This window comes from Pelobates fuscus, chromosome 5, assembly GCF_036172605.1.
Source record: "Pelobates fuscus isolate aPelFus1 chromosome 5, aPelFus1.pri, whole genome shotgun sequence".
NCBI classification, from domain to species: domain Eukaryota; kingdom Metazoa; phylum Chordata; class Amphibia; order Anura; family Pelobatidae; genus Pelobates; species Pelobates fuscus.
The window spans coordinates 139,397,243-139,414,792 of NC_086321.1; the positions used below are offsets into that span (position 1 = coordinate 139,397,243).

The 17,550-nt window shown below is 43.4% G+C and overlaps 1 protein-coding gene across 2 annotated transcripts in view; it reads right to left on the reverse strand.

Moving 5' to 3' along the window:
- The window catches only part of STX2 (syntaxin 2), a 92,008-nt gene extending 75,027 nt beyond the window's left edge, over nt 1-16,981 (reverse strand). For both annotated transcript variants that reach the window (XM_063454345.1, XM_063454344.1), the window contains exon 1: nt 16,802-16,981. In XM_063454345.1, coding sequence (XP_063310415.1) covers nt 16,802-16,831 — 30 coding nt within the window. In that variant the 5' untranslated portion in view covers nt 16,832-16,981. The remainder of the gene's footprint in view (nt 1-16,801) is intronic.
- Nucleotides 16,982-17,550: the final 569 nt, after the last annotated feature.

Genomic DNA, 17,550 nt, shown 5'->3' on the forward strand with positions numbered 1-17,550 from the left:
ACTATCACAAAGCATTTCACTGTAATAGGGTTATTCAGGAGGAATGCTAGAAATTCAAAGTGATTTTGAAATAAAAAAAAAAAAAAAAAAGTCAAACAGGAAAACTTCTTGAAGAGAGCAATGGTTCCAATTCAACTACTTTGGCTTTACATTTAAAATGTACTTTGAATGCCCAATAATTCATCGCTCAGTGAATAATCCTGTAAGCAAAAAAGGTTTTTTCTGGGCGTGAAGCAGTAATAAAAATTCAAATTAATAATAAAATACGAAAAAAAAAAAAATACATAAATAAAACAAAAGAAAAAAAACTTCCAGCTGATTCCATTCTGTAGATGGTTAAATAGAAGCTGCCCACTAAGTCAGAGCTTTCCAAACTTTTCATGTTGGTGACACTTTTCAGACATGCATTATTTTGGTTGAGACGGTGTTCTATTTCTTCACTTAAGTTGAGGCCACGTCCCCAGAATTGATGTGGAATCAATGGTTTTGACCCGATACCGCAAGCGCAGCATACAGGTATGATCTGTATGTCTCATACAATATAGTAGTATAACATACTCAGCCCAAGTTGGCTCTGGTCACCTTATTTACTATGGCTGGCTGGCTAACTGCCACCCGCCCCCTTATGTGTGTGTGTGCCACACACCCCCTCTTTGTGTATTTGTTTGCGCCACTGCCACCTCTGCGTGCCTCCTCGTACCCACCAGATCCTCTGCGTGCCCCTGTACCAAACCTTCTGCCCACAGAAATATCCAAAATTGTTCCTTGGTACATAAAAAGTGTTAAACAAAAAAACAAAACAACCTTTAAACACTTACTGGATTTACGCGCACACCACCTCCTTCGATGGAGGGGGGGGGGGGACTTACTACGCATGTGCGAAGAGCAAGCATTGGGCCTTTGAGTCAAGCTCCAGGAAACACCTCTGGCGGTCTGGTAGACTAGTCCCAAAAACTGCAATGTTTTACATTGCAGGACTAAGTGGGACAGGGACACTGTACCCAGACCACTTCAATGAGATGAAGTGGTTTGGGTGCCAATAGTGTCCCTTTAACCCCTTAAGGACACATGACATGTGTGACATGTCATGAATCCCTTTTATTCCAGAAGTTTGGTCCTTAAGGGGTTAAGCATGGAGGCAATTGTCCAAGTTAAAAAAACAAAATGTTGAATTTGAGCTAAGTCTGTTCAGTCATAATTTACCTTTTATATAATGTGCGCCCACATTTATTTTATACACACACACACTTTTTTTCGGTTTTATTTTCAGGGAAATATGGCATTCGATTCACAATAAATATTTATATATGAAACAATTAATTATGAATAAAATCTAAAGTGTGAGAAATTAAGAAATTTTATTTCCCAAGCTCTGCATTGTATTTTTAAAATGTGAATGTGATAGGTTAGATTTTACTGCAATAAAAACACACATGTGTGGACATTAAAAACGAGACATGTGAGGAGGTGAGGGGTTGTTTGTCACACTGAGGTGCAATTCCTATTTTTGTATTATGGATTCATCATAAAGCACATTTCATATCGATTTGGACCACGCAACTTTGCTGTAAATAGAGGAGTCTTCTTTGAGAAATTTTGGCAGACCGGTCCCCCAATATACAATTAATAAAATAATCTAATTATATATAATTACACTCATAATGTATGAGGGGCATCGCCAGTCGCGCAGCAAGGTAAATAGAGATGTCCATAATGGGCAGGACCACTCTGACAGGCTGCGTGGCCAGTCCCCAGGACCATGCAGGTCACTCTGCTGAAGCACGTGAGGCATGGTCCTAATGCCAACTTCACAGCAAAAGTGCATTTAATGATGTGCTGCCTGGATACACCAACATCCGTGGTGTCCACAGATGCGTGAATCCAGGGAACCAATGCGGGACAGGATCCAGAAATTGCGACTGTTGGGAGGCCTGCATAAGTTGAAGGGAGGCGGAGGGAATGACACATATCCTTTAATATTTTGAGTTAAGCTTTTTTTTTTTTTTTTTAAATACAGAATAAATTGATAGTACTAAAAAGAAGAAAAAAAAAAAAGAAAAGAAAAAAAACCACAACCAAAACACACTTATATCCAAGGACTGTACGTTGCAAGTGTAGTTTCAGTATTTAAATGATTTAGTGCAGTTTCAGTATTTAAATGATTTAGTATTTATTATTTTTTTTTTAATACATTGCTTCATATTGAGTTTTTTTTTTATATTATTATTGCTGGCACATCAGCATATTTCTTTGTATTAATAAGATTGTTTCATACAAGTTTCATATAACACACTGCTGCTAGAGTTCATCAACTATGCATTAACAGGACAAAACAGTCTGTGGAACCAACAGTAGTCTCTTTTGGGTGCCAGGAGGTTTCTTGTTACCAAGTCAACCATTATTTGCACGATGCATTTTAGTCTCAATAATAGAAAAATTTCTTCACTGAAGGGAACTGTACTCCACATGTTGGAGATATGGCCAAGGTGAAATGTAACTCTGCCATACCATTCCATAACAGTGATGAGTGGCACGGATGAGCTCAAAACAGTCAGCTGACACTCTCAGTCTATCACTGCTTGGGATAATGGAAGTATAAGCCTAAAATACGGAGAGGTATTGTACTTTGGGATGCCAGGGACTCTCAATGTTAAAAAAAAATTCAACATTGATCAGTGGGATGGCACTAGGATGCTCCATCACACTGAACTGGTTATGGTGCCTAGAGTGTCTCTTTAAAAATATAAACGCAAGGTAAGTGCACTTGATTGGTTTTGTATTCATGCAGTATTCTCTTTACTCCTTTTTCTACATCATAACCCCATCCCCTTAACCATGTCTGCTTTGTTCTCAAAACATCTTCCAAATTAGAAAGTATGCTGTACATCTCACCCAATGAGACACAAATATGAATAGAGAAGCTAAATTGGCTCTGCCCCACTGTGCTTTTATCTCTATAGTACTTCCAAGTATAAGTATAAAGAATTTATTTTTAAAAGGGCAGTTTAAAAGGGCTAAATAAAATTACCCAGACAGCGTTAAATACAAGTTGAGCGGTAAATCTCTAAAAGTTGAAAACATTAACATAGAGTTTAGTTATGTAGTATGGGGCTGTATATTCATGCAGTATTTACTTTTTTGGTAAACTAATTCAATTAATTCAAACTAAGATAAAATGCACTTTTGTCACAGAAAAAAATTATATAAAATGAACAAAGTTCAGGAAAATACCTTAATCCCATTGTTGTTCCGCAAATCTATTAACAAACAATAAATTACCTGAAAGGACCACTCTAGTGCCAGGAAAACATACTCGTTTTCCTGGCACTAGAGTGCCCTGAGGGTGCCCCCACCCTCAGGGACCCACTCCCGCCGGGCTCTGGGGGGAGGAAGGGGTTAAACTTACCTCTTTCTCCAGCGCTGGGCGGGGAGCTTACCTCCTCCTCCTCCTCTTCTTCTTCCTCGCGACGCCATCGGCTGAATGCGCATGCGCGGCAGGAGCCGCGCTCGCATTCAGCCGGTCGCATAGGAAAGCATTCATAATGCTTTCCTATGGACGCTTGCGTGCTCTCACTGTGATTTTCACAGTGAGAAGCACGCAAGCGCCTCTAGCGGCTGTCAATGAGACAGCCACTAGAGGCTCTGGAGGCTGGCTTAACCCTCAGTATAAACATAGCAGTTTCTCTGAAACTGCTATGTTTATAAAAAAAAAAAAGGGTAAAAGCTAGCTGGACCTGGCACCCAGACCACTTCATTAAGCTGAAGTGGTCTGGGTGCCTAGAGTGGTCCTTTAAGTGCAAGTTTTAAAGATTGTTTGAAGCGAAATACCGCTGTACCAGGCAGCTTACCAACCTTGGGATCTTTGTGCACATAGCTTGAAGTTCTTTGTTCACTCCCTTGAGGAGTAAAATGGCACCAGGCCACAAAAGAGACCCGGTTTGGGAATATTTTAATGAAGTTCATCTACCTATAGGTAAAGCAGGTATGCATGCAAAACTCAAGCAAAGCAACAAAGATATGCAAGGCCTCGTGGCCCGAATAAAACATCACAAGAAGTGCTGCGATGAAAGGAATATGTTTGAAAAGACAGAACCTTTGTGTTGGTAAACTTTTAATTTCATCATTTTTTTTAGGATTTTTTTTTTTTTTAAGACAGTCATAAGGTATTGTTATACTTTAGCATAAGCGCTGCTTAAATTGGATGCTTAATATTTGTATCTCAGATGACTAAGTGGGTGACACCCCCACGAACATAAGACCATGGGGTCTTGAGAAAGTGCTGCTCACATGAAACGTGTCAACTTATGGATTGTCAGCCACACAGTGGGAGCCTTGGTTACACTATGTGTGGAAAGTTTTAAAGCGGCACTGTCATGCCGAACTTACCTTTCCTCAATCTCTTCCTCTTCTCCCCCTCTCTCGGGATCTGTTATTCTTTTATTCCATTCTTCTTTAGTTTTCTTTAAAATCATAAGACAAAGTAGGGACTCTGTCTTATGGAGGATTCCTCCGCTTGACCAGCTCTGACCAGCGGAGGAGCAAAGTGTGCTTCATTTCCGCTGGTCAGAGCAATTTTCCCATGATCCCTAGCTTTCCTCCCTGTTCCCACAATGCTTCCTGTCAGTATTGCCGAAAGTCCTGTCACTTAGACAGAACGCCGGCAAAACTGCCGAATTGCATCCTAACAGAATGAGCACTGTTTCTCCATTGGTGTTAGGATGCAATTCGGTACTTTGTTCGGATCGGAATTTCATTCAAATGAATGAAACTCCGATCCTATTCATTGCTGTGGCTGCATCTTGCAGCCGCTTAGTAGATAACTCCCTAATTCCCACGGTATCAGGGAGCTATCTACTAAAAGGCTGAAAGACCTAAATTGGTCTTTAAGCCAAATTTACTAACACCAAGTAAAAATGACTTGGTAAATAATATGCCCCTACTCGCTATACCGCGAGTAGGGGCATGTCTAGTAAGCAGTGAGCAGCCTGTGGCTGCTCACTGTAGAAAAAAAAAAAAAAAAAATATTGCCCCCCACCCCTAAATGACGGGTGGGGGCCGTAAAGTAAAATAAGGGAGGGAGACCTATTGCCCCCCCCCCCCCACCCCTGAGCGGTGGGTGGTGGCCATAAAGATAATGAGGGGGGGGGGGACCTACTGTCCTCCCCCCCGGCCCCCACCCCTGGGCGGCAGGTGGGGGCCATAATAGTAGTAGGGGGGGGGACCTACTGTCCTCCCCCCCGGCCCCCACCCCTGGCCGGCGGGTGGGGGCCATAATAGTAATAAAGGGGGGAACCTACTGTCCTCCCCCACGGCCCCCACCCCTGGGCGGCGGGTGGGGGCCATAATGGTAATAAGAGGGGGGGGACCTACTGTCCTCCCCCCCCCTGGGCGGCGGGTGGGGGCTATAATAGTAGCAGGGGGGGGGGAACCTACTGTCCTCCCCCCCGGCCCCCACCCCTGGCCGGCGGGTGGGGGCCATAATAGTAATAGGGGGGGGGGGGACCTACTGTCCTCCCCCCCCAGGCCCCCACCCCTGGGCGGCGGGTGGAGGCCATAATAGTAGTAGGGGGGGGGGGGGGGGAGAGACCTACTGTCCTCCCCCCCGGCCCCCACCCCTAGCCGGCGGGTGGGGGCCATAATAGTAATAAGGGGGGGGGGGGGACCTACTGTCCCCCCCGGCCCCCACCCCTGGGCGGCGGGTGGGGGCCATCATAGTAATAAGAGGGGGGGGGGAGACCTACTGTCCCCCCCCCCCCCCCGGCCCCCACCCCTGGGCGGCGGGTGGGGGACATCATAGTAATAAGGGGGGGGAGACCTACTGCCCCCCCCCGCCCCCACCCCTGGGCGGCGGGTGGGGGCACTAAGTAAATTTCCCCCCCCCCCCCCATCAAGGTGACTAGGGGTGCCCAAGCCCCTAGTCACCCACCCCCCACCCAAATAAAAAATGCCCCTACCTACCCCCCTCACCCTAAAAAATAGTGAGGGGGGAATAAAATTGCTAACCTGTAAAGTAAAATTAAACTTACCATTCGACGTCTTCTTTTTTCTAAAATCTTCATTTTTCAGCCCCAAAAAAGGCCAAATAAAAAACCATCATAGCCGTCGAACTAAAAATAAAATAAAAAACCCGAGCGCAAAAAAAAAACCCGACGAAAAAGAAAAAACCCGAGCGCACAAAAAAATAATCCATCTTCACCCATGGAGGGCTCCGCGCAGACTGAGCTCCGCAGGGCGGGGCAAGGCTTATAAAGCCTTGCCCCGCCCTGCAATTAGCCTAAGAACACTCTGATTGGTGGGTTTAAGCCAATCAGAGTGCTCTTTGTCATTTTACAAGCGTGGGAAAGTTCTTTGGAATTTTCCCACGCTTGTAAAATGACACAGAGCACTGTGATTGGATGGCTTGAAATCCATCCAATCACAGTGCTCTGTGTCATTTTACAAGCGTGGGAAAATTCCAAAGAACTTTCCCACGCTTGTAAAATGACAAAGAGCACTCTGATTGGATGGCTTGAAATCCATCCAATCACAGTGCTCTGTGTTACATTTTACAAGCGTGGGAAAATTCCAAAGAACTTTCCCACGCTTGTAAAATGACAAAGAGCACTCTGATTGGCTTAAACCCACCAATCAGAGTGTTCTTAGGCTAATTGCAGGGCGGGGCAAGGCTTTATAAGCCCTGCCCCGCCCTGCGGAGCTCAGTCTGCGCGGAGCCCTCCATGGGTGAAGATGGATTATTTTTTTGTGCGCTCGGGTTTTTTCTTTTTCGTCGGGTTTTTTTTTTTTGCGCTCGGGTTTTTTATTTTATTTTTAGTTCGACGGCTATGATGGTTTTTTATTTGGCCTTTTTGGGGGCTGAAAAATGAAGATTTTAGAAAAAAGAAGACGTTGAATGGTAAGTTTAATTTTACTTTACAGGTTAGCAATTTTATTCCCCCCTCACTATTTTTTAGGGTGAGGGGGGTAGGTAGGGGCATTTTTTATTTGGGTGGGGGGTGGGTGACTAGGGGCTTGGGCACCCCTAGTCACCTTGATGGGGGGGGGGGGGAATTTACTTAGTGCCCCCACCCGCCGCCCAGGGGTGGGGGCGGGGGGAGGACAGTAGGTCCCCCCCATTATCGTTATGGCCCCCACCCGCCGCCGGGGGGGGGGGGAGGACAGTAGATCCCCCCCCCCTATTACTATTATGGCCCCCACCCGCCGCCCAGGGCTGGGGGCCGGGGGGTGGAGGACAGTAGGTCCCCCCCCCCCTTATTACTATTATGGCCCCCACCCGCCGCCCAGGGGTGGGGGCCGGGGTGGGGGCCGGGGGGGGGGGGACAGCAGGTCCCCCCCCCTATTACTATTATGGCCCCCACCCGCCGCCCAGGGGTGGGGGCCGGGGGGTGGAGGACAGTAGGTCCCCCCCCCCCTTATTACTATTATGGCCCCCACCCGCCGCCCAGGGGTGGGGGCCGGGGGGGGGGACAGCAGGTCCCCCCCCCCTATTACTATTATGGCCCCCACCCGCCGCCCAGGGGTGGGGGCCGGAGGACAGTAGGTCCCCCCCCCTTATTACTATTATGGCCCCCACCCGCCGCCCAGGGGTGGGGGCCGGGGGGTGGAGGACAGTAGGTCCCCCCCCCCCCCCCTTATTACTATTATGGCCCCCACCTGCCGCCCAGGGGTGGGGGCCTGAGGGGAGGACAGTAGGTCCCCCCTCATTCCCATTATGGCCCCCACCCGCCGTCCAGGGGTGGGGGCCGGCGGGGGAGGACAGTAGGTCCCCCCTCATTCCCATTATGGCCCCCACCCGCCGTCCAGGGGTGGGGGCCGGCGGGGGAGGACAGTAGGTCCCCCGTCCCCCCCTTATTACCCTTTTTTTTTTTTACAGTGAGCAGCCACAGGCTGCTCACTGTTTAGTGGACATGCCCCTACTCGCGATATAGCGAGTAGGGACATTGGGGAGATTTTAATCTCCCTTGTGCTATTATGGGGGTCATATTGACCCCCATAGAGTGAGGGGGGGGACCTGGGGGGCTTATGAAGTGGTGGGGAGCACTGCTCCCTGCCGCTTCTGTCTTTACATATTACAAGGAGGGAGCTGCACGCCGGTAGCTCCCTCCTTGTAATAAACCGAACAAACAAACGAACACTGATACACAGTGTTAGTTTGTTCGTCTGATTTTTTCTATTCATTCATTCGTCTGTCTGATGAATGAATGAATAGGTGAAATTCCCGTTCGCATGTCCAGATGTTTCACTGGGCATGTGCGGGAATCTCAGGGCTATCTAGTGTGGGCAGATGACGTGTCCCACAGGGACTTCACCTACCCACACAAAGATGGCGGCGCCCTGAATATAGATCGGGGCAGAAAATAAAGAATAAAAAATAGGTAATGTGGGGGGCATAGGGGCATTTGGGGATGACTAGGGGGTCGATTGGATGTAGTTGAGGCGGGAGGGGGGGTTAAAAAAAAAAACGGAATTCGGCATGACAGTGCTGCTTTAAACTTAATTTTTTTTTTTTTTTATGATAAAAGAATGACATTTTAATCACCAAGCAGTAAAGAGTTTTAGTCTACAGTGGCATTTTCAGTGATATCATGCCCTCTCTCGATACTTAAGACCTGGGACTGTATACGTAAGTTTAGTTGTGTTTATCTTGCCCTTGGGTAAATGTTTGATACTCTTGGTATAACTCTTTATACTGATCTTGAGATTGTATAATGAAATCCCTTCTCCTTGACGCAGTGCCGACACTCAGTGATTCAGAATTTAAGCTGGTAATACTGGGGGCTACACTCTGACTTTATAGAGAGCTGGAATGCAAGAAAGGGATTACGGAGGTCTGCACTTTCTGCAAGTGCAGACCTCATAACCCTTACACCAATACCCCACATGGCAACCCTGTCGCCTGCCCATGGCAGAGCTATAATAATAAAAAAAAAAAAAAAAAATTCCACATACCCATATTATTTGTTTCTGCTGGTGTAAAAAGTAAAAAATGACTAAATAGGAGAATACAGAACATAAAAATAAAAATACCCACTTAGCTTACAGTCTGGAAATACAAACAAATCCTGTAAACATGATTAATCATGGTAAACTACTATACATTAATAATATTAGCCATTTTTTTTTTTAAAAGAAGCTTTGCAAACATTTATGAGAAACAGGCCAAGCTCTGAAAAATTTTATTTTCTTCTGCAGATTTATCTATAGTACAATTACATGATATTCTGTAAGTGTATTACACACATAAAATATTATCACCACATGAATAAGCAGAGTTGAAAAGTTTCTCTAGAGAATCCAGTACCTCCCAGAGATGAATCCTACAGGATGCGTCTAGCAGTGAAACTTGATCGATTTATTACTTTCCCTTCCCCCCACAATGGAGAAGCAGAAAGAAACAAAGCTCTGTCTCTTGCACACAAGTATCTTTTCTTACAGAACACTTATACAAAATAAACAAGCTAATGCAAAGCAAGTAATATGAATTAAAGGAATACTCATCTTACTGAAGTGTTTTAGGCTTAAACTGACTGGCCCTACAGGGTTATTCTTTAAAAGTGGCAATTTCAAAAGAAAAAAAAAGAAAAAAAAAAAAGGAAAAAGAAAAAAAATATAGGAAAAACACATTTGTCACACCTTCCCAGATAGTCAGCAGGGAGAGTTTCCCACTTCACTCACTGTGAACTATAGTTTAAAGCAGAAGTGAGGGGCTGTGCCAATCACGGCTCTTGCCATTTATACATGTCTCAGTGGGCTGTATGATTGGCTAGTCACACAAATACGCTATTTGTCAGGGCTTCTTAAAGGGAAATCAATCATTGGATAGTGTCCAACACAGACAAAAAAAGTCTGTGTTGAAAGATATTAACCTCTTAAGGACCAATGACAAAGTTACTGTAATATGGCAGCCGATTCCAAGAGAACCCATGACGGCATAATTACATAATGTACTAAATTGAAGCCAAATCGCGGCATAAAAGGACCACTCTAGGCACCCAGACCACTTCAGCTTAATGAAGTGGTCTGGGGGCCAGGTCCTAGGGTTAACCCATTTTTTCATAAACATAGCAGTTTCAGAGAAACTGCTATGATTGTGAATGGGTTAAGCCTTCCCCTATTTCCTCTAGTGGCTGTCTCATTGACAGCCGCTAGAGGCGCTTGCGTGATTCTCACTGTGAAAATCACAGTGAGAGCACGCTAGCGTCCATAGGAAAGCATTATGAATGCTTTCCTATGTGACCGGCTGAATGCGCGTGCAGCTCTTGCCGCGCGTGCGCATTCAGCCGACGGGGAGGAGAAGAGGAGGATCGGAGGAGGAGAGCTCTCCGCCCACCGCTAGAAAAAGGTAAGTTTTTACCCCTTTCCCCTTTCCAGAGCCGGGCGGGAGGGGGTCCCTGAGGGTGGGGGCACCCTCAGGGCACTATAGTGCCAGGAAAACGAGTATGTTTTCCTGGCACTAGAGTGGTCCTTTAATGCGGTTGCTGGGTGCCTCAATGTCCGAGGCAGATCAACAACAGGAAATAGCAATGTCACACACCAATCACGATTTGCTGAGATGATATCTGATGTACCAACCTCCAACTGTGAAGTGAAGAGAGAGAGACAGATTGGAGATACATTGTGTGCAGCTAGTGATAAAATTGTACCAGTTAAATTACAAACTAATTTTAGCCCTGTGAAACAATCTTTAACCCTTTCCCTGCATTTTGATCAATTGTTACAGTGATTAGAATTCAGATCACATTACTTTACTGTGATCTGCTTTTGTGTTTGTTTTACACTTAGGGGTTACATTTATTTTATTAATTTGATGATTTAGTTAGCTGGGGTCGGTTGAAGTTAGTGGGGAATTTTGTGTTCGATTAGTTAGGAGTTAATAGAAAACAGATGTTAAAAAACAAGAATAAGTTGTAGTTAAAGTTCAATCTAAAAATGCTTAGAACCACTGATTCAGAGGCGATTCAATTACAAGGTGACAGCGAATATGTGCCTGAGCAAGAAGCATGTGCCGATTCCCCTGACACTACCCAAAACACAGATGACTGGATAGTCACACCGACAATCATTTTGGCATTCCTATCTTTACTGCACCTCCAGGCATACAGTCTGACGTGTCCAGCTATGGCCCAGTGGAGTTTATGCAGTTGTTCCTGGGGGATAATTTAGGGATGATCGCGACACAAACCAAACTATGCTGTGCAGTATCTCGCCCAGAATCCTGCGTCATTTACTGCCATGAAAGTGTGATGGTACCCCATCAGTGTTCCTGTCTTAAAATAAGTTCTGGGCACTCACAATGTTAATGGAGATCATAAAGAAGCCTATTATTCGCTTTTATTGGACCCAGAATCTTATCCAGCACAGACTTTATTTTTTTCACAAGCTATGAAGAAACACACATGACATTACTGCGTTTTTTGCATTTTAACAAGAATAACAAGTGCCACAACAAGTAATCTTGCAGTATGTCAAATTGATTAAAATTCACTCCCTAATTCTGTACTTAAATCAGAAGTTTGAAAGCATGTATGTCCCCAATAAACATCTGTACAAAAGAGTCCCTAATGAAGTTTAAAGATAGATTGGGATTTAAGCAGTGTAAAGCTGTATAAACGTTTCACAAGTAATAGTGGGTGTGTGTCTCTCTCTCTCATATATATGAGCAAAATGACAGCCACCGAGATACCCTAGGTTGGCAAGAAATTATAAGGACAAGTGGGAAAATTGTATAGACTTTATGAACCACTTATTAAATAAGGGGTATCACCTGTACATAGGTAATTGTTATAGTATCCCACTATTAAAAATGCTCCACAGTTTAGAAACTGTGGCACAATAAGGAAAACATCAGCTGCTCTCCGCCAATAACTTCTTGCAGTTAAGTATAAGGACAAGAAGGAAGTGTACACGCCGACCACCATCCATGATCAGCCTGGTTTTGGGGTTACAGTCTGCATTAAACAATATAACAGACACATGGAAGTGTGGACCTAGCAGATCAGTTAATGCAGCCACACCTGATCATGAGGAAAACACAGGCGTGGTATTAAAAAATAAATAAATAAATAAATGGACAGATGGCATCCTGTACCATAAGGAAAGTGCAGAACTGAAATATATGCTTCTAACATTTCTGCTTCAGCTCATTTCAGTGCTACTGGCAGAGGGCCATAGTGGGGGTCCTTCTGTAGATTTGGCAAGTGAATTTTTTGGGGCAGCTCATTTTTGTTTTAAGATTCCGCCTGCCCCCATCCAAAAAAAAAAAACAAACCCCCACAGAGAGATACAGGGTCTGTTATCAGAGGGGCATAAGAACAGAAACCAATTTCTACAGCACTGGACTGCCCCTCACTGTGCATTGGTGAGTGTTTTAAGGTGTACCACACCCGATTTTGGGGCCTAATTTAACATTCATCTGAACTTTTTTTTTTTTTTTTTTTTTTTTTAAGTTGCTTAGTAAAAGGAACACTATAGTGGCAGGAGTAAAAACTCCGCCTCCATGGCTGAGATTACCAAGAATGATGAGCTCAGCTAATCCAATGCTTTCCTATGGATAAGCGTTGGGTGGATATTGCACATGTGCTGCAAATACACCGCTGCATCAATCAGCATCTCCTCATAGAGATGCAATAACTGCAATTTTACTCACCGTAAATTCCTTTATATGGTGGCAGTACAATAGCGATGTACTCTTTCCATGGGACAAGCATCTGAAATTAAAAATTAACATAAAACGTTCCTCCCTCAACAGGTATAAGACACCAACCTGCCATGGATCCTCAGTACGTCCTAATAAAACATCAAAGACATACTACTGCAAAAATATAACATTTATTAATAAGAGGGAGGGAGTGATGTACTGCCACCATATTAAGGAAAATGGAATTTATGGTGGCAGTACAATAGGGATATATCGTGACCCCAGAGCTATGGGCGGGATTTAAGCAACCACCGCTTTTAACACCTTATGCCCGAAAGCAGCTTTAGAGGCAGAGAATACGTCTAGTCCAGGGATAGGCAACCTTCGGCTCTCCAGATGTTGTGGACTACATCCCCCATAATGCTGGCAAAGCATCATGGGAGGTGTAGTCCAAAACATCTGGAGAGCCGAAGGTTGCCTATTCCTGGTCTAGTCTAATGTTTGATGAAGGTGTTGAATGAAGACCATGTAGCAGCTCTGCAGATATCTTCAGGTGAAGCTTGTGCTCTTTCGGCGCATGAAGCAGCCACGGCTTTCGTAGAAGGAGCTTTCAAGGAGGTAGGCAAAGGCAGATTTGATGAAGAATAAGCTAATTTAATAGTGTCCACAAGTCATCTTGCCAGATTAGACTTGTAGGCAACCTGCCCTTTAAATTTTCCAAAGAAATTGACGAAAAGATGGTCAGTCTTTCTGTATGCAGAGGATCGATCCAAGTAGATTTTTAGAGCCCTACCAACATCCGCCAATTCTCATCCAGATCGGAATCAGATGGAGAACTAAAGGCAAGCAGGGAAATTGGTTGATTGATAGCCCTGAAAGGGTCTACTTTTTTGGAAAAATCTTTGTAAATTCAGCAGATGATGAAGAATTTCACCTATCCTCTTAGCAGCAGTTATAGCCACCAAAAATGCGTTTTTTTGTTTTTTGTTTTTTTTAAAGACAATAGCTTTAACCCCTTAAGGACTGAGCCAAATGTACATGTTGTAATCAATACAAAACGTAAATAGAACCTTGAATTTGACTAGATGTCTGTTCAGGCGTAATTCACCTCTTTCATATTATGTGCAGCCACACTTATTATATATAATTTTATTCAGGTGATACAGGGCTTTCATTTAACATCAAATTTTAAGGTATGAAACATAATTTAACATGAATAAAATAAGCATTTAAAAAATAAATAAATTGTTCTATGTGACATTTTAACTATGAATGTCATAATACTGTTAGCTTTTATTGCATTAAAATACACATATATGTATTCAGCTATGTCCACGTGTAAAACAGTACCCCCTATGTACAGGTTTTATGGTGTTATGGGAAGTTACAGGGTCAAATATAACATGTTACATTTTTCAGTTTTTTTAACATTGAAATTCCATAGTAGACAACCCAAGGTATTGCAAATGGGCAAATGGGGTATGTCCAGTCTTTTTTAGTAGCCACTTGGTCACAAACACTGGCCAAAGTTAGTGTTAATATTTGTTTGTGTGTGAAAAATGCAAAAAACTAATCTGAACACCAATTTTGGCCAGTGTTTGTGATATATATATATATATATATATATATATATATATATATATAAATAAATAAAACTGTCCAGACTCTGGCACTCAACCTCCAATATTTACAATGCGACTTAACCCGGGTGCTTCCCAGCAATATATAGACGAGAAAGGAGACAGGAGCACTCACTTGGATTTTCAAAAAAATGTATTTCAATAAATCACCTCCACATCAACGTTTCGACCCTTCAGGGTCTTTATCAAGATGTATATATTATATACATAGATATATATATATATTTTAATTTTAAAATACAGTTAGAATGAACAGAAGGAGGGGGACTCCCTGATATGCCAGCGACCGGGTAAATACAAAGGACGGCAGGGACGTGCTATGCCGGGTCCCCAAGGACAGCATAGCACGTCCACCGTCCTTAAGGGGTTAAGATGTTAGGCAATTTTAATTATTTATTTTTTTTACCACAGACTGCTCACCGTTACGAGATAGCGAGTAGGGGCAGAATAATTATGAATACCAAGTAATTTTCACTACGTATTAGTAAAGATGACCGAAAGACCAATCTTGACAGAAAGTAGGCATCGCGAAAACATAGAGGAATAGGTGAGAATTGTGGGAAAATTGCTCTGACCACAGGAAACGGAGCACGCTTTGTTCCTCTGCTGGTCAAGCGTAGGAAACCTCCATAAGACAAAGTAGTCCCTACTTTGTCTTATGTTTTAAAGAAAACTAGAGCAGACAGTAAGAAATGATGAACAGATCCTGACGGAGGGAGAGAAGCGATTAAAGAAAGGCAAGGTCGGCATGATCGTGCCACTTTAAGGTGTGAAAGGTGGCTTCAAAGTTCACTTTACACTTTAAAAAGGGACACTATAGGATCCCAGACCACTTCATCTCATTGAAACGGTTTGGGTGCTCTGTCCATGTCCCCTTAACCCTGCAATGCTAATTATTGCACTTTCTAAGAAACCGCAATAATTACATTGCCGGGTTAAGACTGCCTATAGTGGCTGTCAGACAACCTCTAAAGGCACTTCCTGCTTGCTAGGTGACTTTTAATCACCTGATGCTGGATGTCCTCACGCTCTGCAAGAGAATATCCCGCAACAGTCAAATCCCCATAGGGGATAGCAATGCATTCCTATGGGATGGGCTTAACGTGCTTGTGGTGCACGCAAATTAGCGCCCCTGTCGGAAGACGGAGGTTGCGGAGCATCGGCACTGGAATCGGGCAAGTACAGTAAGTGTATTTTAACACTTACTGTACCAGGTAGTGGAGGGGGGCAAGGAGATGTGTAGTGCTAGGAATACAGATTTGTAGTCCTAGAACTAAAGTATCCATTTAAGTAACAATGCCAAATTAAAAATGCAGCTGACTAGGAGAAATTTTTATAATCTGTTATTGTTGACTTAAATTAAACCTTTACTTTCGATTCCCCAATGATTTACATTTTTTTTTTAATTATGGAAACTCTGAATATCATAATAGACTGAAAACACATAACACTTAAAGTTATTATGATCTGAAGGAAGAGGTAATAGGAATTTCAAACCAATGAAAGCATAGTAAGGACAAATGTGTGTGGCCTTGTAGCTTTAAATCAAAGACAGATTACAGAAAAGATGCAACTTTTGCTCAGAGACAAGATGGATGATTAAGTATGGCCCACAGCAAATTATTTTAAAAAGAGGAAATTTAAAAAGCTGGTCATAAAGCCCTTGAGATATTCCAAGGAGATGTATTCCAATGAAACAGTTAATACTGTGTTCCTACCACTACAAGTAACATAAGGAAAGAGTGATGGAAAAAAAAGAAGTTAAGGAGAAAAAAATATATATAAAAAAAGAAAAAGAAAAAAAAAAAACCAATTAGTAAAGCTACACAACAATGGCAAAATGCCTCCTGTTGGCACTTTTCCCGAAGGTGTTTTAGCTTACTGAGTAGTGTGCAAAGAGCTCCATGGTTCGGTATGAGAAAGATCAATGAGAGAAAAAAAAAATAATATATATATATATATATATATATATATATATATATATATATATATATATATATATATATACATACATACACACACACACACACACACACACACACACACACACAATCCATTACAATATAAATAACTCCTGACAGTATAATGCAATGATCATATTGAAAAAAAACGTAAAAAAAAAAAAATGTTATATATATATATATATATATGAAGGAAAAGATTAGAAAAGGATGGAAAATATGTAATGAGTTATAAGCAATTGGAGATAGACACGAGATAATTATCTACATGAGGTATTTTGCAAACCCGCACCCCATGACATTATAATGTGCATTAAAATAAATTAGAGATAGAAATAATTCACTACTAAAACAAACAAATAAGAGATCAGTTTCTATAGACACACCGTGTATGGGGGTATTAGAGATAATACAGTATCAGCCAGGGGGTCAGTCACACCCAATAAACATCACACACACAGGCCCTGCAGCCAGCCAGCCAGCCAGCCCCTGGCACACATGGAGTTAATGGGAGCCAAACCTCAGGAACCGTTAACTTGTTTGATTAAGAAGGAGATGAAACTTACCGCTGACAGCTCAGTCAGGCGGTCCTTCATGCCCGCAAGAAAAGTAGCTCTCCCCCCGTTTCACACAACGGGTCTCTCTCAATATGTCCACTGTCAGCCCCCGTCTCCGTCCCTCCGCCCGGTGCCACGGCAACCACCGCTGTGAGGAGAAGGAGATGGGATGAGACAGTTGTACAGGCACGCGCTGTCACTCAGGCCCCGCCTCCTGCTTAAGCAAAATGAACTGTAGTAGGCGTGGGCACGCCGAGCTGAATTGGAAAACGGAAGAATTCGAGTGGGCGTTGACTTTGCGTTTCAAGCCTCGTTTCAGAGTTACCTGCCCCTGGTTGTAATGATTTGGGTACGGTTTGGTTTTTTAACCAACCATGTATTAATGGATACAGAGCAGCGTTTGTATGTGCAGGTATAATTCACAATCTGCGAGAAAAAAACAAACAAATGTATTATTTAAAGGGACACTATAGTCACCCAGACCACTTCAGCTCAATGAAGTAGTCTGGGTGCCAGGTCCATCTAGAGTTAACCCTGCCTGCTATAAACATTTACATTTGGGGTTAAGCCAGCCTCTAGTGGCTGTCTTCCGGACAGCCACTAGAACCCACTAGAGGCGCATCTGCGATGCTGGAGGCATTTAATGCCTCTATCGTGCAGAGTGTCCATAGGAAAGCATTGAAAAATGCTTTCCTATGGACACTTTGAATACGTGCGTGGTTCTGCCGCGCATGCACATTCCGCTCCGCTGACGTCAG